The sequence below is a fragment of the Cynocephalus volans genome, chromosome 4, assembly GCF_027409185.1.
Source record: "Cynocephalus volans isolate mCynVol1 chromosome 4, mCynVol1.pri, whole genome shotgun sequence".
NCBI classification, from domain to species: Eukaryota; Metazoa; Chordata; class Mammalia; order Dermoptera; family Cynocephalidae; genus Cynocephalus; species Cynocephalus volans.
In genome coordinates this window covers 51,255,545-51,275,592 of record NC_084463.1, presented here as the reverse complement: position 1 = coordinate 51,275,592, position 20,048 = coordinate 51,255,545, and the positions used below count along the sequence as shown (strand labels likewise).

Genomic DNA, 20,048 nt, shown 5'->3' with positions numbered 1-20,048 from the left:
ATCCTGCCAGGCCCCCACTGGAGGAGCATGGGTCTGTCCCCCTCTGCCCCAGCTGAGCCTCAGAGAGGTTGCCTGAGGGGTGTCTGGATTGGACCACCTCCCAGGGAGAAGCGCAGGTTTGCATCAGTGGGAATCCCCGCCAGCAGACTGGCTTTGGGGCCAGATGCAAACCCCACTGCCAGTTTATAGCACTGGGTCCTAAACCTGCCTGTGCCTCAGGCTGCCACAAGAGAGGACTGCGAACGTGTCCTGCTCTGGAGCCCCTGAATCCGTGGGCTGGGGAGCCCGGGCATGTACCAGGACCTCCTTCAAGTCTGAGCAATATCCCATTGCGTGGACGGCCCGTGTTTGTTTGTTCATCCTTCTACTGAGGGGTGATTTTGCTCCTTGGCTATCGTGAATGATACTGCTGTTTGCGTGGTCATGTGTTTTCAGTTCTCTCAGGTATATACCTTGGAATGGAATTGCTGGGTCATAGGGGACCTTTGTGTTTAACTTTTTGAGGAGCTGCCTAACTTTCCAAAGCAGCTGAACCATGTATTATATTCCCATCAGCAATGGATGAGAGCTCCGGTTTCTCCAGTTCCTCACCAATACTTGGCATTTTCTGTCTGTGTGTTTTATTCTAGCCATCCTGGTGGGTGCAAAGTGGTATCTCACTGGGGGTTTTCATTTGTATTTAGCTGATGCCCTACTGATGTTGAGTGTCTTTCCATGTATTTATTGGCCATTTTCTATCCTCTTTGGAGAAATGTCTATTCAGTTCTATTGTCTGTGTTTTAATTGGGTTATTTCTCTTTTTTGTTACTGAGTTGTAAGAGTTTTTAAAGTATATTCTGCACGCAAGTCCCTTATCCAGTACATGATTTGCAGATATTTTCTCTAATTTTGTGGATTCTCTTTTCACTCTCTTGATGGTGTCCTTTGAAGTGCAAAAGGACACCTGTCCTGATGAAGTCCAATGTATCTATTTTTCTTTAGTTGCTTGACTTTTGATGCCATATCTAAGAAACCATTGCCTAACCCAAGGTCATGAAGATTTACTATTATTAACTTTTTTGTAAGAATCTTATAGTTTTAGGGCCAGCTGGTTAGCTCACTTGGGAGAGTGTGGTGTTGATAACGCTAAAGTCAAGGGCTCGGATCCCTGCACTCACCAGCTGCCAAAAAGAAAAGAATTTTGTAGTTTTAGCTCTTACATTTAGGTGTTTGGACTGTTTTGAGATAATTTTTGTATATGGTGGGAGGTAGGGTTCTAACTTCATTTTTTTTCCATGTGGAAATCCAGTTATTCCAGCACCAGATGTTGTAAAAGACTATTGTTTTCCTGACTGAATGGTTCTTGGCACCCTTGTAAAAAATCAATTGGCCCTAAATGTATGGATTTGTTTATGGACTCTCTATTCTATTCCATTGGTCTATATGTCTGTCTTTATGGCAGTGCCACACTGTTTTGATTACTATAGCTTTGTAATATGTTTTGAAATCAGAAAGTGTAATGCCTTCATCTTTGCTCTTCCTTTTCAAGGTTGCTTTGTCTTGGGGAAATATTAATGATCTTATGTCTTTTAATCCATGAACATGGAATATTGATCTGTTTTATTTAGGTCTTTCATTTATTTCGATGATGTTTTGTAGTTTGCACTTATTTCATTAAAATTTTTCCTAAGCATTTTTTTTTTTTGATGCTATTGTAAATGAAATTGTTTTCTTAATCTTGTTTTTGGACTGTTCATTGCTAGTGTATAGAAACGCAACTGATTTTTAATACGGATGTTGTGCTCCATGACCTTTCTAAAGCCATTTATTGTACTAATAAATTTTTTGTGGATTCCTTAGGACTTTCTATATATGATAGTTTTATTTCTTTCTTCTTATCTGGATCCTCTTTTTTCTAAATTGCCCTCACTGGAGACCCAGACCATGTTGAATAACAGTGTTGAGAGGGGACATCTGTGTTTTCTTCCTAATCTTGGAGGAACAGCTTTCAGTCTTTCACCATTGGGTATAAAGTTCTCTGTGGGCCCTTTCTCTTTTAAAATTTTATAGGACTAGGTGTGAGAAACCTCATTCGAGTAAATAAATAGGTACAATAGGAGAGCTTTGTTATAATGCGTCTCTCAATTCTTTGAACTTTTTTTGGAGTTATATGTGCCAAAAATCACATAGTGATCTATCAAAAAGTTTTCATCATCTGCAGCAATGGGGATGGAACTGGAGACCATTATGTCGAGTGAAGTAAGTTAGACACAGAAAGACAAATACCGCACGATCTCTGTCGTATGCGGAATCTAAAAAAAAGTGGTCCTCATGGAAGTAGAGAGTAGAATAATGGTTACCAGAGGCCAGGAGTCGGGTAGGGGAAGAGGTGGATTAGTGGGTGCAAAGCTACAGGTGGATAGGAAAAATAAGTTCTGGTGTTCTAGGCTGATGATAGCTAGTGATATTATATCGTGTACTTCTAAACAGCTACAAAAGAGCATCTCGACTGTAATCCCTACAATGAAAAAACAAATGTTAGGTGATGGAAATGCTATCTGCCCTAAGTGAATCATTGTAGAGGACATGCATGTATTGAAACAACACACGGTACTCCACAAACATGTACAAGTATAAATAAATTTTATTTTATTTTATTTTATTTTTGTTTTTTTGGCAGTTGGCTTCATGGGGTTCCAAATCTGTGACCTTGGTGTTATCGGCACCACAATCTAACCACATGAGCTAACCAAAATAACTTTTTTTAAAAAAAGGTTTTAAAATCTGTCAGCGCATGAGTCAATTAGGTCCTCCTTAAATTTTGTGGAAAATGGAATTGGAAGTGCCTGAGTTTTTACAAGGCCCAGTCATGATGGAAGGCCCCCTCTCTTGATTTCCGGCACTACACCAGAGCTAGGCATGCTCCAGAAAGATCCAGTAGTCCCCTAGAATGAGAGCTGGGACCTGCGGGGGTCTCCCATGGGTCAGTGTGTGACAGCATCCTTCTATCACATACAGTGTGCTCTGGCAAGTAGCAGGTGCTTAGTAAGGATGTGTTAAGTGAGTGACTAAAAGTCAATGGGCTATGCCTTCGGGAATCCTGGGAAGGCTTCTTGGAGGAGGTGGCACTTGGGTTGGATCTTGAAGGATATTCTTCCTTCCTTCCTTCCTTTCCTTCCTTTCCTTTCTCTCTCTCGCTCTCTCTCTCTCTTTCTCTCTCTCTCCCCCTCTTCCTTTCCTTCTTTCTGTAAAACACACATATATAATATTTTCCAGGCACTGTTTCACTGTTTGATGCACAGTAGCCATTCAAATCCTAACACCCATCTGGCAAGACCTGCACTGTGGTGACTCTGTTTTACAAATGAGGACACAGAAGCACCAGGGCTCGAACCCTGACAGCCTGGTTCCAAAGTCCCCAGGCACAGGGAGCAGCCCAAACAAAGGGTGGGGCAGACATGGGGAGACCAGATGTGGGGGCAAGCAGACCCCCCAGGTGGGTACCAGTGATGACACAGCATAGTTTAGGGATTACAGGAGGTACCAGGCAGGTGCAGTGTGCAGGTGGGAGGGAGGGGGATGGGCTAAGACTCCTGAGGACGCCCTCCCCATCATGTGTCTGGGGTCGCGGTGGAGGAGGGTCTTCAGGATCCCTGAGAGTTTTCCAAAGGGGCTCTTAGATAAATGCAGTTCACCAGGGACAAGTGGCCTTGCAGAGCACTAGCTTCTGGGCAGGGGCCTGAGGGAGCCCCTGATACTCTGTGCCCGCCCCTCACTTTCTGAAAGCTGCCTGCGTCCCAGCTCCCTGATGCATTCCGGCCACTGTCCCCCTGCAAATGTATCTGAGCTCCACCCCGGTTTCCAGGCTCCCTCCCCACCTGTCCTCCCCTCTGCATCTCTGGCTGCCCTCTCTTCTTTCCCCTTCCCTTGGAATGCCTCCTTCTTTCCCACTGATGAACAGGGTCTCAGACATCCCCTCACCCCCACCCTGCTCAGTTTAATAGGAAAGGGAAAGCTCTGGCTCCTGCCCCATTGCCTGCCATGGGGACTCAGAAACAGCTGGATTCCTGGTAGCTGGGGGAGGAAGGAGCCCACCAGGTGCCCCGGAGAGAAGCTGGCTTGGGAGGCCATTGTGGAGGTCCGGCCTGCCCGCCACCATAATCAATCTGATTGGATTAGGGTCAGGGCAACCCTAATCATGTCAAAGGTCACCCTGGCCTTTGTAGCAGGGACTGCAGGGTGGCTGGCCACCCCTGCTGAGGCGGCCTCGTTGAACAGAATTTAACACCGCCCAGCCAGCTGTGAGGAGAGGAGCCCAGCCTCGTGTGTGTGTGTGTGTGTGTGTGTGTGTGTGTGTGTGTGTGTGTGTGTGTGTGTGTGTGTGTGTGCATGCACCTGAGTGTGTGCATGTGGGCATGCTTAGTACGTGTGTGCATGCACGTAATGTGTTATACGTGTGTGCATGTGCACGTGCGTGTGTGCACTATGTGAGCATGTGTGTGTGTGTGTGTAGGGCGCGTGAAAATGGAAGGAAGGAGTGTGCGCTCACACCTCCTGTTTCCAGCCCCATTGCCATTGTCGGGCCTGGGGCTGGGGCCGGGCCGGCTCCAGCAGACTGAACTTGAGAGAAGCTGTCAGCCCCTGGAACGTGGGGTTCTGGCACAGAAGCTGAGCCCAGCTCTGAATAGGTCTTTCCTCTCGCGTCCAAAGGTAGCAGGACATACTCAATCTGCCTCCTGGCAGAAGGCATTTGAAGAATTTTGAGTGCATGGAGTGTAGCTTATCTGTCCCCGAGGGCAGGCCCCGGGCACCTGGAGGACCTGCTTTCCTCCAGAGCCAGCGATACCCCTCTCTTCACCCCTGGCAAGGTGAAGCTGATGGGGAGGAAGCAGGCACAGAGGCAGGGCAGGGTGGGTCTGCCTGGAGAAGGCTGGTGGGGCCCAGAGCCCAGGGCCCACAGATGGCAGTCAGGTAAAACAGTGGCTGAGCCAGCCAGGGCCTGGATGCCCAGAGGAGACCAGTGGACGCAGCAGGCCAGGATCTCAGGTGGCACGAGCTTTGCATGGGGCATTTGCACCTTAGAAAAGGGTACGGGGGCTGTGAGGGGGTGAGGCTCAGAGTCCAGAAGCCCCGGATGCTGCGGCCTTAGCCTGTGCCCACACACTTAGCCCCCACTGATGTTGGCCAGATCCAGAGTCACCCACGGGCCCCAGGGCCAGGGCAGCTCCCCTGTTATAGGGGATCCAAACATCCATGCACTTGGTGAGACTCCCCAAGGACACCTCCAGAGCGATTCCAGGCTCAGGGTTCCCTCTCTGCACCCTGGGGTGGGGCATCCCCTCTCCACTTGTCCCACAGCAGTACCTGGGAGCTCTGGTTGTGCAGTGGGCCGGCCCTCACGTGCTGTGAGGTATGTCCAGCCTCCACCTCATGTCCCGCGGCTGAGTTGGGGCTGCCCTGCATCTGCTGGGAACCCCAGGCTGACTCCACCCAAAGCACATCAGGGTCAGAATCCCGGCTGGTTCCGCAGGGTCCCTCGAGCCCCAAGGGAGGGCAGGCAGTGAGGCCGGAGCAGTTTCTCAGTACGTGTGTGCTGAGTGCCAGGACCCCTGTTCTCTCCCCGCCGAGCCCTTGGTCAGTCCTGGGACAAGCCCCCCAGTCTCCCCGACTTCCAACAACCGCCACTCTACTTGGGGGTTGAGCAGGGGGGAGCCGGCCGGCCTCATCCCGCCCCTGGCAGAGCCCTCGGGGGTGGTCCTTCCGCCTCCCGGGGTGTCCGCAGAGGGGGTGGGGCCGGCCGGCCAGCGCGGCGGAGCCCCGGGCTCAGGCGGGGACGGACAGGGCGGCTCTTAGGGGCCCGGCGTCCCCAAACGCAGGTTGCGACCCCTGACCCCCCATCGGAAAGTGTTGCCGTTTCGACTTCGTTGGGGGGTGGGGGCTGTCCCTGGTTCCAGCGGCCGCTGCAGTATATCATTAACTCTCCGCAGTGGGACGGGGACCCCGGCCGACACCCCGCCGCGCCCCGCTCGGAGCACAATATCCCCGGCGACGACGACAAGATTAAGCACAAGGGAAAAGTGAGAGCGCTCCTGGCGATTCACACGCCCTCGGGACCGTTGAATGGGAGCGTCTGAATAGGGATTTCCCCCGCGCCCGACGGCCGGCGGGGGGCGCGTGCTTCCAGGTTGCTATGACGGGCCGGCGTCGCCTAATCACCGGCCGGGGGGAAACTCATACAAAACGTCGCCGGCCATTGTGGGCCTGACGCGGCGTGACAGCGCCGCACAAAGCCGCATTCCCGGGCCGCAGCGGGAAGGCTGGGCTCCCGGCCGCGCGCGCCGCCCGGCGGTGTCAGGGGCCGCGGCCGCGGCGGGGCGCGAGCGCATTCCGCTCTCAGGTGGCTCCGGGCCTTTGTGCGCGACGCGCCGCCGCGTGATGACCCAATGCCACCGCGACACCCCCTCCCGGCCGCCTGGCTCCGCCGCGCCTGGGAGGGGCCGCCGGGCGAGGGAAGGTGGGGCGCCCGAGATGCCCGGCCGGCCGGCCGCTTTCGGCGTGGGTGGGGAAAGCCGTGACCACCTGTTGAATGTTCTGGAAGCTCCTCGAGGCCTCACGACAGGAATGGGGAAAACTGAGTTTGTCCTTTCCGGGGGGGGGGGGGGCGGGGACGGTCCCGGATGACGAGAGGTCCAGGCGGCCACGCCGGCCGCCCCCACAGTGACCTGCAGGCCCCTGACCAGTCTGAGCAGGCGGCGGGTGGCTGGGCTCTGACCCGCAGGTGTGAGGTGGGCAGACGGGAGCCTGAGCGAGCCCCCAGTCCTGGAGACAGGGGGTGCCCCCAGGAGAAAGGGACCCAGTGCCTCCAGGGACTGCCACTGTCCCCTCAGGCCTGGCGCATGCCAGGCGTGAGGAGGGGGTGCTGTAACTGTGCCAGTGCAGCAGCCGTGAGGGGGCCTGAGTTCCCTGTGACCCTCCTCTGACTGGGACTCCTGAAGGCCAGCCCCTGGGCACCAGCAGTTACAACAGGGAGGTGCACCCCCTGCGTGGAGCATTCGGGACTGGGGGACGACTCAGAAGGGGCTCTCAGACCAGGCTGGGGTCAGACCAGTGGCGTGGGTAGTGAGAAGCGGAGTATGCACTTTCCGTCGTCATGGGCAGGGACGAGAATTGCCAGGAGGGCACTCTGCAGAGCTTCCCTGCCTGGCAGTGGAGAAATACATAGGAGCTGGAGCCTTCGTGCCTGGGCCAGGATGGCCATCGTGGTTGTCCTGCCCTCCATCTGCGCACCCCCACTGGAGCTGGGGTATCCAGCCAGCTGGCTAGCACTGCCTGAAGGAGAGATGGAGTCACAGGGCTGGGGAGGGACGCCCAGGTGAGCGTGGGCCAGTGGCAAGGGGAAAGCTGTACGCAGGCAGCGTCCTGAGCTCCCAGGGAAGGAGATCAGCTGCCCCCAGGCACAGCCAGAGAGGCAGAGGCACATCCCCCTGCTCAGGCTGAGCCCCAGGGATCTGCCTTCGGGTAGAGATCAGGCCAAAGAGCCACTGCCCACTGGTGCAGAAACCTCTCTCAGGACCCCTCTGTCTGGGCTCTGTACTCACTGCTGTGCAGCCTGAGGCCTGTGGTTGACCCTCTCTGAATCTTCTTGTCTGGGCTGGTTGGTTCTCTCATTGGTAAATAAAACTATTCATCTGGACCCCCTCTCCCCACTGCTGCCCCAAGGCAGGGCAGCCTCCAGGTTGTGCTCCCTCAGCACCTACCTTCTGAGAACACATCCATCCCTGCAGAAATGGCCTCCTGGGTGACCTACCCGGGAGAAGGTCAGCTCCAGGGGACAAGAGGCTATGGCCTGCTTGTCCCCGTAGAAGACAGTCAGTGCTTAATAAACAGTGGACAACCAACGAGCTTCATGGTGATATGTGAAAGACAAGGACCTTGGAATGATTTGTGCAAATGATCTTCAACATATAGGAATCTGGAAATACATCCTTTCTGTCTGTGGTTCAAAAGTCCTTCTCTGAAATTGTGATGATAGTCATTTTTTATATTTCTTAGCATCTCTCAACAAAATAACACTTGGCAGTCCTCCTTCAGTCCCCAAATGATCTCTGGTACTTGACCACCTACGAAATCTAAATCTAGAAACAGGGATTTGTTAAGATCCCTCCAGTTCAAAAGTTCTGAGAGCCAGGAAGAAGTAACTACCAAAGCTCATCTCGTGGTTCCCAGCACTTGAGGGCTGCCCTCAGCTGAGATGAAGCCCCACTGAGCATCTCTACTGCCCTCCCCTAGATGCCCAGCTCCCACCACACAGGACTCCCTTGCCTGCCCCAGGATCCTTCCTCTATCCATCCACACACCATCATCCATTATCCACCCATCATTCATCCATTTATCCATAGTCCATCCACTGTCCGTTCTTCATCCATCCATCCACCCACTCACCCACCCATCCATCCACCATTCATCCACTGTCCATCATCCATCCATCCATCCATCCAATTCATTCATCTCCCCACATATCCATCCATCCTCTCTCCAGCATTCACTATCCATCCATCCTTCCACCACCCACCCATCCAATCATCTATTCTTCCACCATCTATTCATACATGCATTTGTGCATCTATCGACCACCCACCACTCACCCATCATCCATTCATTTATCCAACCATTTATCCATCACACATTCATCCACCCACCCTCCACCATCCATTATCCACCCATCATCCATTCATCCATCCACCATCAACCCATCCATCATCCATCATTCTTTTCTTGTCTTACTTTTTTTTTTGGTGGCTGGCCAGTATGGGGATCTAAACCATCATTCATTTATTCATTCATCCATCTAACCTTCCTTCCATCCACTCATCTATTCATCCACCATCTATTTAAACATCCATTCATGCTCTCATCCACCATCCACCCATCATCCACTATCTACCATCCATCCACCAACCATCCATCATCTATTTCTATTCATTTATCCACCCATCCAACCATCATCCATCCATCCACCATATACATCCACCTTCTATTAATCAATCCATTATCCATCAATACATCATCCATAATCAATCCATCCATACACCCATTCATCCATCTGCCATCCATCATCCACCCATCCTAGACCTGACCCAGAGCTCATGTTTCCAAGCCTTGCGGTGTGCCCTTGCTCCCCTTACTCTCTCCCTTGTGAACTGTAAGCTCCCAAAGGCAGGCCACTTGGCACAGCCCAGTGTCAAGAACCTGACTACATCAGCAGAGCCTCACATTACAGGTAGAGAAGGCTTCCCCTGATTTATCCTCCTCCTTTCCAGGGTAGGGATTCCCTCCACCTGACAGTGGGTCATCTAGCCTCTACTTAATTACCACCAGGAGAGGTAACTCCTTCAACTTTCAGAAAGCCTGAGGTATTAGAAATTTCATCATCTTGAGCAACAATACACTTTTTCAAAGATTTCTTATCCTTGAAAGAGGGCACATTGCATCTTACTCATCTCATCTCCTAGTTCTAAGCCTAGTGCCTGGGTCACTATGGACTCATAAGATCCTGGATGGGGGCCAGTCTGTGGCTCGCTCGGGAGAGTGTGGTGCTGATAACACCAAGGCCATGGGTTCGGATCCTCCAGAAAAGAAAAAAAAAAGATTCTGAATGGATAGATGGATGACTGGATGGGTGGATAAGTGGATAGGGGGTGGATGCATGCATGTATGATGGGTGATGAATGGATGGGAGGTGGGTGGATAGAAGGATGGGTGAATGATAGAGGGAAGGGATGATGGATGAATAGATGGATAGATGGAGAATGGATGAAGGGATGGATAGATGATGGATGGATGATGGACGATGGATGGGTGGGTGGGTGGATAGACGGATGGGTGGGTGGTGGATGTGTGCACGTATGGATGCAGATGGGGGATGGATGATGGGTAATACATGGATGGAGGGAAGGAAGGAAGGATAGATAATGCATCCTTTGCATGAACTCAATCAATAATTACTAAATGAGACCACAAGAAGTTTCTGGGGAAGATGGTTTCCCCGGGTGGAATTCACTTCTCTTATAGAGCAATTTCATCACACAATTTCCTTAATGCTTCCTTTCCCCAACACCTGACTGCAGTGTGGGAAAGAATCTTGGGACTGAGCAGGGTAGGCTTTATGGAGCTTGGTAGGTTCATCCAGGCTCCGCCCCAGTGACTAGGCACATTGCAGCCTTTGTCTCTAAGCACCCTATCCCCTGGTAGCCCTTGTCTCCCTCCTCCTCTTCTGACAGCCCATTCACGAAAGAAGGCATTTTACTGCTGACCAGCATGGTTGCCTTGCTTCCTGGGCAGCTGGCACTTCCCACGGGCAGGATGCCTCCATCCCAATCTTCACCCTACCCCAATCCCTAGCTGCTCTGTTGTGTCAACAAAAGCAGAAACCTCTGACAAAGGTGTTGTTCGTGGCAGAGAACTTGGCTGTAATTAAGGAGGCCTCCAGCCCTCCAGACCCTGGGTGTGAGTTCTGGCTGTGCCCTGCTTGCTAGGACTTCTGGGGAGCCCTGCCCCCAGCACCTCTGTAAAGGGAGATGACTTCAGGGTGGTGGTTCATAAGCTTTTTGTTTTAAACCCCTGTGGAAACAGGATAAAAGCAATGGATTCTCTCTCCAGAAAAATGCATGCACTTCCAGACATAACCTGTCGTTTCTGCTCATGATTTCATTATGATGGGGTTATGAACCCCCCAAAGCTGCCCAGAGACCCCTGGGCAGAGTCCTACTGGGATTGAAATCCTCTGTGAGGCTGGCTGGTTAGCCCAGTCGGTTAGAATACCACCTTTTAACACCCTGTACCAGCCAGGTGCCAAAAAAATAAAATAAAATAACACCCTCTGCCACCGTGAGATGTCACCTGGACATTCTGGTGGTCTTCCTTCTGCATGGCCTTAGGACCTCTTTAAATTTTTTATTTTGAAATAATTTTAGACTTACAGAGACCTTACAGGCGTGGTACTGAGAGTCCTGGGTCCCCTCTCCCAGCCTCCCATACTGCAGATATGCTACATAACGTGCCACATCCCTCAATACTAAGAGTCCGTTCTATGAGCTACTCTCCAGACTTAGATTTCACCCATTTTCCCACCAATGTCGCTTTTCTGTCCCAGAATCCCATCCTGGGTCCTTCGTTGCTTTCAGCCACCACATCTCTCAGGCTCCTCCAGCCTTCCCCTCTCCCTGCCCCTAAAATCGATTGCCGAGGAGTGTGGTCAGGTATTCTGCAGAGCGGCCCTCAATGTGGGTTTGTCTAACGTTGAATACCTCGATGGCAATATGGTATCCTTCTCTGTGCATCATCCGGGAAGCACACGGTGTCTGTTTGTCCCATTCCTGGTACGTTAACCTCGATCCTTTGCTTAAGGTGGTGTCTGCCAGGTTTCTGCAGTGCAATTACAGTTTTTCCCTCGTAGTTTATCAATATCTTGGGAAATTTCTTAGAGACTTTGCAGCTTCAGCTCTTCAACAGACTCTTTTCATCAGAACACACTGTCTCAGTTTTTCTCACCTATGGTCTTGCAGCCCATGGCTTCTATCCTGGCCTCACAGAGGGGGGCTTTATGTCCTGGGAGTCCCAGCCTCACTGCAGAGACTTCTTGTTTTAATTTTTTAATGAGCCAATTGAAGCTGTGCTGGCTCGCCTTGGCTGCCAGGACTCGATCTGGAAGGAGCCCTACCTCCCCATTTGACAGAAAGGGAAATTGAGGCCAAGCAGGGAGGCAGGATCCCCCAGCTCGGTGGTGACAGAGCTGGGCAAGAATGAGGCCTTTTCTCTCCAAGTTTAAGCCCCGAGCTCCACCCTCCCTCCTCTGCACACCCTTCCCCTCAAGTGTGTCTGGCAGCCCTGCTGTTCTGATAAGCAGGGACCTCCAAGCTTGTTCTGGGCATGGGTGAGGCCGAGAGAGGCCTGGCCCCAGGCTGGCTCTCCCCTTATCTCTCAGGGTCTGCTCAAAAGCCAAAGAAGGGTGGGGAAAGGAGGAGCCGGCCTTTGGGGCAGACTCCTGGGAGTCAGGCAGAAGGCAGGCTTGGCCAGGGTAGGGTATTCAGGGCTTGGGATGCCTGGCACTGAGAATGGTTCCAGGAGTGCCCAGGACATAGCTCAGCTGTACTTCCTGAGCTGCCTGGAGGATGTGTCCAGGAAAAGGGGCTGACGGGCAGCCCTGCTCATGGCCTCTAACCCAGGCTTGAGGTGGAGGACTAGGGAGGAGGCATCCTGAGTCCTTTAAAAACAAAATAAGGACAGGGGCTCCTAAATGGAGGGATGGAAGGACGTGGTCTGTGTCCAGCCCATGTCAGCATTTACTCACTCAGGTGCCTTGGGCCCAGCCAAAGGCCACTCCAGTCGTGCTTGTGAGCTGAATTACATTAGGAAAGGAAAACAGGGCTGGGGCTAGGGGCTTCAAGTGTCTCGGGGTGGTGTGGCGGACGTGGCTGCCTGGCTGCTCTTTGGGAAAGGAGATGGCAGGAGGGCTGTCCGGGGTCCATCCAAGGACCCATCCAAAGACCCCTTGGAGGGGCAGAGGTCCCTGCCAAGTTGGGCTCAGACCCACCTGATGTCCCTCCCCAGCCAGGGCTTCCGCCCTTTCCTCTGACCCCAGCGAACATCTAGGGAGTGGGCCTTGTGCTCCAGAGTGAAAGTAAAAGGTGAGCAAGACCCAGGCCCTGCCCCAGGAAACGTCCAGCTGGGGAACGATTCACGAGGGCAAATCCTCCCAGTTGAGGAGCAGCTGAGGCTGGTGTCGGAGGGAGCCCTCATCAGGGCCTGGGAGGGCCCCAAAGACTGCTGTGGCCACACACCAGACGTGGACAAGACCAGGGACCCGAGTTGCTACCCCACTGAGCGGGTGGGGACACAGGCAGCAAGGTAAGGCGAGGAGACAGTTTTTGAGAATTCAGGAAGGGGCCTGGCACGGCCAGATTGGCATCAGGCAAAGAGCTCAGCCTGCAGCATGTGTGTGCATATGTGAGGTTTGGGGTTGGGGAAGGAGGCTAGGGGTGAGGGTCCCAACTAGGAACCTCTTCAGGTCCAGGTGGGAGATGGGCTCGCTGAGAAGGACCAGGAGGGGCAGGATGGGCTGGGAGTTCCCAGGGCCACCTCAGTAGGCCTGAGCAAGCCAGTGGGGACAAGGCCGAGTTTCCGGCCTTACCTATTGTGGGAGGTGGATACAGATGACATGGAGAGTTCCTTTCTTGGCTTGCAGCTGGGGGTGTGCAGGCCTGCTTGGGACAGGGCCCTGGGGAGAGGGGGAGGTGGCCAGGGCCTGCAGAGGGCTGTCAAGAGGGTGTCTCCAAAAGCAGGCCTGGGGGGCTCAAAGAGACCTGTGTCCGCCCACCAGGGGAGAAGCCGATACAAAACACAGCCTCAAACGCATTCCGCTGTGTTCTTGTGCGGGAGTAAATGTGCGTTTTTCAGGGATGGCTGTGTATTGGTGTGTCTCGTTGTGCACACTCGCCCTGCCTGCCTGGGCTTTGGGACTCAGCTCAGTTGTGAGCCCCGGGGGCTGCTCTCCCAGGGTTCAGATGGAGACAGTGTGGAGAGCAGCCCTGCAACCCACCTACCCCGTCCCTACCCACCCAGGACAAAATTTTCCTGGATGTCCCGGTAGGGCAAAGAGTCACGGGCCCCTTGTGATGACTCTCCTGTAACTGTGAGGGGCCCATTGGGAGCCCCTGTCTAGGAGGAGCTGGGGGACATGGCAGGGCACACACTCAGACCCCTGCCTCATCCAAAGAGCCTCAGTGGCCTTCTTCCTGTTCCAATCAAAGGGACCTCCTTTCTGCTCCCTTCTGTCTCCTGCCAGCCCAGGGCCCTAAGGGAAGATAGAAGGTCAGAGTCAAGTAAAGGTGGAGGTCAGAACCCCTCATGACAGAAGCAGAAATCTCGAGGAAACTGCCCAAGGGCACACCAATCCCCGGAGGGCAAGCCAGGGTTCAGACCTGGGCCTACAGTCTCCAAAGCCTGGAGCGTTTTTAAGCTACATTTGTAAAGTCCCTGCTAATGAGCAGATCAGGTTTGGCTCCCTGCTGCTCCCCAGCTCTGAACGCAAGGAACACAACGCTTGGCAAACAGCAGGGGCTCCGCACACCTATGTCAGATGGCGGGTCAAGGAAGGAGTGCCTTCCATCTGCAAAAACTGGGCCCTGCATGGGCCCATCCCCTCCTCCTCCTGCCCAGAGCAGATGCATGTCCCACAGAGACATGATGCCAGGGGAAACCCAGCTTGAGATAGGACATCTGCAAAGCCCAGGCTGCCTGGACGCCCTGTGCCTCCCTGTCATCCTGGCCTCACCAACTTCTTCCCAAGCTCCAGCCACCCTCCCCACTCCATACACTTTTGCAAAAATAATGCCACATCCCCCTCTCAGTCTGTCTCCACATCTGGGAAAGGAGGAAGCTTCAACACCTGTCCTTGGGGTGAGTAGTGGCCACTGCCCCCGGCGGGCATCCTGCAGCTCTCAGAGTCTGCAGGCCCAAGCTTGGGGCTGGGGGCATCCTGGGTCACATGGGGCTAGTACTGGGCAGAGTGCACGCTGGAGGCCACTGGTCTTGAGAAGGTTCCAGAAGAGGCAGCCCTACAGCTGGGCTAGGCAGGTGCCTAGTGTTCAGGGTGAGGAAGGGAATAGTGGAGAACAGTGGAAGTTGGCAGCATGCCAGGCCAGGCGCCACACTTGGGGTTTCCACCTGGGCCATCCGGGCACCAGGAGAGTGGATCTTTGTGTTTGTTTTGGGTTTTTTGTTGTTGTTGTTGCCTTTTTGAAGTCAGCGGGATTATTTTGAGATCCATCTATGCTATTTTTCTTGCTGCTAAACCGAATTCCATTTTCCTTCCACCCAGCCACGTACGAGGGTCCCAGTTTCTCTACATCTTCCCAACACTTGCTAGTCTGACTTTATGATTCCTCCCAGGGGGTGTGAAGTGGTACCGTGTTTGGCTTTAATCTGCATTGGCCCCATGACGCCTGCTACAGTTTGGATGTTTGTCCCCTCCAAAACTCATGTTGAAATCTGATCCCCATGTGGCAGTGTTGGGAGGTGTTTGGGACATGGGGGCAAACCCCTCACCACTCGTGAATAGATTAATACCCTCCCTCAGGGGTGAGTGAGTGAGCAGGTTGTTAAAGAGAGTCTGGCTTCTTTGGTTTCTCCCTCTGGCTTCTCTCTCACCCTGTGAGCTCTTTGCACGCGCCCACTCCCCTCTGCTTTCCGCCTTAAGTGGAAGCAGCCTGTGGCCCTGCCAGACACAGCTACCCAGTCACGGCCTTCCCCGCCTACAGTCCTGAGCCAAATAAGCCCCTTTTCTTTATAAATACCCAAGTGCAGATGTTCTGTTAGAGCAATACAAGACAGACTAAGACAACGTATGATGTTGAGCACCCTTCCACGAGCTGGATGGCCCCTCATGTCCTTCTTGGACGACATTCTCCCTTCTCCTTGGGTCCTTGTTCATGGACACCCACCCTCCCCATTGCAGCCCTCTCTCCCTGACTCCTGGTTCCTGTGGTGTGGTTCCAGCTGTCCCATGCCCAACGTGGGTGCCCAGTGCCCAGCTCAGAAGTGCAGCCATAGGGCTGGCCCGTGGCTCACTTAGGAGAGTGTGGTGCTAATAACACCAAGGCCACGGGTTCGGATCCCTATATAGGGATGGCCAGTTCGCTCACTTGGGAGAGCGTGGTGCTGACACCACCAAGTCAAGGGTTAAGATCCCCTTACTGGTCATCTTTTTTTTAAAAAAAAAGAAGTGCAGCCATCTCCCCCAGGCAAGCCCTTGCTAATCCCCGGCTCCGCCACCCCATGCTATCCACACTGGGCCCTGCTAACTCCATGTCTCCCCTCTCTCCACAGCCACCAGGGAGTCCGCTTTTGTCCATGCCATTGCCTCAGCCGGAGTGGCCTTTGCAGTGACGCGTTCCTGTGCGGAGGGCTCGGCTGCCATCTGTGGCTGCAGTAGCCGCCATCAGGGCTCACCGGGCGAGGGCTGGAAGTGGGGTGGCTGCAGTGAGGACATCGAGTTTGGTGGGATGGTGTCTCGGGAGTTTGCAGATGCCCGGGAGAACCGGCCAGATGCCCGCTCAGCCATGAATCGCCACAACAATGAGGCTGGACGCCAGGTATGTGTGCAGCCCCCGAGGGCCCTAGGGAAATAGGAGCTTCCTCAGCAGGGTGTGAGCCCTGGTCCCTGGAGGTGTGTGACCCGGTGGAGAAGGATGGAGGGCAGTGGGGCTGTTTATGTGGCCAGGCTGGGGGTCTGCTCACCTCCTGCCCAGGGCTGTTTGAGCTCAGCACTGTCCAGTTGCTCCACAAGCATCCAGTGTATTCCTAGGGGGCAGCAAGCCCACCTGTGGACTTGGGTTCATCAGGAAGGAGAAGCCCCTGCACACTACAGGGAGGGGGACATTGAGGTGGCTACAGAGCATCATGGGGAGTTCTGTGATGAGAAAGTGCACACACACAAGGTGCCAAGATGTGACAGTTATTTAGGTGGGTGGAGGAAGAACCCCCCAGGCAGCCCAGAGGTGAAAGACTGCAAGTGATATAGTCTGGGGAGAGTATGGAGTGCCAAAGAACAAAGCATTTAACTGGAAAGACTGTCAGCAACTAACCTGTGAAGCACTTTGTGAGCCTTGTGTCTTAGCCCAAGCAGACGACTATAACAAAGTATGTTAAACTGGGTGATTTACAAACAGCAGGGATTTATTGCTCACAGTTCTGAGACCTGGGAAGTCCAAGATCACAGCATGGCAGATTCGGTGTCTGCTGAGGCCAGTTCCCTCTCTATCTGTCTCTCTGTCTCTCTCCTGCCATATAAGGACATGTGTTGTGGGATTGGGCATTCTCTCTCTCTTGCTTGCTCTCTTTCTCCTCCCATGTGAGGACATAGTGTTCCTCCCCTCTGGAGGATGCAGCTTTCAGGATGCCATTTGGAAGTAGAAAAACCAAGCTCTAACCTGTCAGTACCTTGATCTTGTACTTTCCAGCCTCCAAAACTGTGAAAGACTACATTTCCATTCTTTATTTTATTTTATTTCTTGGCAGCTGGCTGGTACAGGGATCTGAAGCCTTGACCTTTATGTTATAACACCAGGATCTAACCAGCTGAGCTAACCAGCCAGCCCCTATTCTCTATAAATTACCCAGTCTCAGGCATTCTGTTAGCAGCACAGAAAAGACTAAGACAGGTAGCAATATGGAAAAAGATTAACTTTGAACCCCCACCTCACCATATGTAAAAAGCAATTAAAAACCCAAATGGGAGAGGTAAAACAATCAAACATTTACAAGAAAGCATAAGAGAATATCTTTTTGGCGTTAGAGTAGACAAAGGTTTCTTAAACAAGCCAAAAAAAAAAAAATTACAGTGAAAGAAAAATGGAATAATATGGGCTGTATTCAAATTAAGAACTTCTGTTCATAGAAAGACACCACGGTAGGACTGAAAAGGCTACCCACATGGGAGGATACGTTCTCATATATATCCAACAAATATATCAAGGCTATGAGATAAAAAGAGCTCCCCAGGAAGCAGAAATAGGTGGTGATGGCTCCTCTTTGCCAAAACCTGGCCACAAAAGAAAGAAGAAAATGGATATTAGACAAACTGGATTGGGTGGGGGCAGGGGATACTTTACAGATGCACATGAGAAAAAGCCAGTGTGAGAAGGAGGGGTTCAAGCCAGGAGAAGGGACCCTCCATTCTACCTCTTCCCCACTGTTGCAGGAAAAAACATGGGTTCCTCACCCAGGCCCTGCCCAAGGTCCTCAGGCCCCCAAGGCCTCCCACCTCCCATAAAGGGACCAGCTTCCTGGGCCAGTCCCCCTACCCATGCTCAGGACCCCTAGCCTGTCCGCCCAGCTCATATGCAACTTCCCTGGTCAGCATTTCTGGGTTCTTCAGGTCTGGATGAATATCTCCCCTCCTGTATACAGCAATACATTACAGCACCTTCCTTCCTTCACTGCATGGTAGATATAGGGCTAGATAGAGAGAGGGGCCCCCCCCCAGCTCCTGCCCTCTACAGGCTTTGGGTATGCAGGGGAGGCACATGGCACAGGTACCTGCACCATGGGAAGGGGAGTGGCACTGGGGCTCCACGGATAGGGCCCCTGCTCTGCCTGGGAATCCCCAAGGATTTATGGAGCAGGTGGGATGCAGGCAAAGTGCAGGGACCCCCGGGGGGGGGCTATCCTGACGTTCCTGCGTGCTTTCCCCTCCTCCCCCTAGGCCATCGCCAGCCACATGCACCTCAAGTGTAAGTGCCATGGGCTGTCGGGAAGCTGTGAGGTGAAGACCTGCTGGTGGTCGCAGCCCGACTTCCGCGCCATCGGCGACTTCCTCAAGGACAAGTACGACAGCGCCTCAGAGATGGTGGTGGAGAAGCACCGCGAGTCGCGCGGCTGGGTGGAGACGCTGCGGCCGCGCTACACCTACTTCAAGGTGCCCACGGATCGCGACTTGGTCTACTACGAGGCCTCGCCCAACTTCTGCGAGCCCAACCCCGAGACGGGCTCCTTCGGCACGCGCGACCGTACCTGCAACGTGAGCTCGCACGGTATCGACGGCTGCGACCTGCTGTGCTGCGGCCGTGGCCACAACGCGCGCACCGAGCGGCGCAGGGAGAAGTGCCACTGCGTCTTCCACTGGTGCTGCTATGTCAGCTGCCAAGAGTGCGCGCGTGTCTACGACGTGCACACCTGCAAGTAGGCGGCGGCGGCGCACCTGGCGCCGGCTCCTGCCTGGACTGGCCAGGGCTCCCACTGGGGGTGGGGCTCCTACTTGGGGGAGGGGCTTCTCCCTGGTGGGGCGGGGCTCCTCCCTGGACTGGCTAGGGCTCCCACTTGGGGGTGGGGCTCCTACTTGGGGGTGGGGCTTCTCCCTGGTGGGGCGGGGCTCCTCCCTGGACTGGCCAGGGCTCCCACTTGGGGGTGGGGCTCCTACTTGGGGGAGGGGCTTCTCCCTGGTGGGGCGGGGCTCCTCCCTGGACTGGCCAGGGCTCCCACTTGGGGGTGGGGCTCCTACTTGGGGGTGGGGCTTCTCCCTGGTGGGGCGGGGCTCCTCCCTGGACTGGCTAGGGCTCCCCCTGGGGGTGGGGCTCCTACTTGGGGGTGGGGCTCCTACTTGGGGGAGGGGCTTCTCCCTGGTGGGGCGGGGCTCCTCCCTGGACTGGCTAGGGCTGCCACCTAGGGGTGGGGCTCCTCCTGATGGGGGTGGGGCTCCTGGGTGAGACAGGGCGCCAATGGGAGCAGGACTTCTGCCTGGATGGGACAGAGTTCCTCCTGAAGGGTCGAGGTCCCTCCCAGTGGGGGTGGGGCTCTGGATGGGGCCTGGCTCTGGTGTGGGCTACTCCCTGCGGGTGAGGCTTCTCTCTGCGGGCAGGGCTCCGAGGTGGGACTGGACTCCAGTGGGGATGGGGTTTCCTTTGGGGGGGGCTTCTCCCTGGATAGGGTGGAGCTACAGTGGGGGCACGGTTCCTCTCTGGGTCCTGAGTGGGGCGAGGCTCCTGAGCAGGGGATTTAGCCGACCATCTCCTTGCTCCCAGCCCACCAGTAAGGTTCCCTCCGGCCACCTCGTAGCATCTCCTGGCGGAATGAGCCTCGGAGATCCCATGAGGCGGGGTCGGGCCCCCCACCCCCACCCCGTGCCTTTAGGATCTGAGAGCCCCTCTCCAAGTCCCGCGCTCTGGAGTGATCCAGGCATGGGGAGGCCTGTGGCACCCCCTCCCTCGGCCTGGGATTTGCCCACGCTCCCGACCAGGAACCCTTCAGAGAAAGCCTCAGAGCCCCAGCCGCCCCGGCCCCCAACTCCAATGACCAAGGTCAGTCCTGGGAGAAGCAGGCTGCAGAGGGGCCTGCAATCCTGGGCCTCTTCCCTGAGGTCTGCCTCTGCCCTGGCATCGGACACCCAGCTCCTCTTCCCAGGGAATGTTCCTACGGTTGGTCCCAGCTCCCTGCCTGGCCAGCTGTGCCCGACTCTCCTTCCTCTGGTGCCATCCTTCCCCCGCCTCTCTGGGCCTCAGCCCCTCCCTCTGTTC

At 54.4% G+C, this 20,048-nt stretch overlaps 1 protein-coding gene across 1 annotated transcript in view; it reads left to right on the top strand.

Annotated features, from left to right (window-relative positions):
* WNT3A (Wnt family member 3A) overlaps positions 1-18,721 on the top strand; it is a 41,465-nt gene extending 22,744 nt beyond the window's left edge. The window contains exons 3-4 of the mRNA XM_063095271.1: positions 15,865-16,130; positions 18,242-18,721. Of these exons, the coding sequence (XP_062951341.1) occupies positions 15,865-16,130; positions 18,242-18,721 (746 nt within the window). The remainder of the gene's footprint in view (positions 1-15,864; positions 16,131-18,241) is intronic.
* Positions 18,722-20,048: the final 1,327 nt, after the last annotated feature.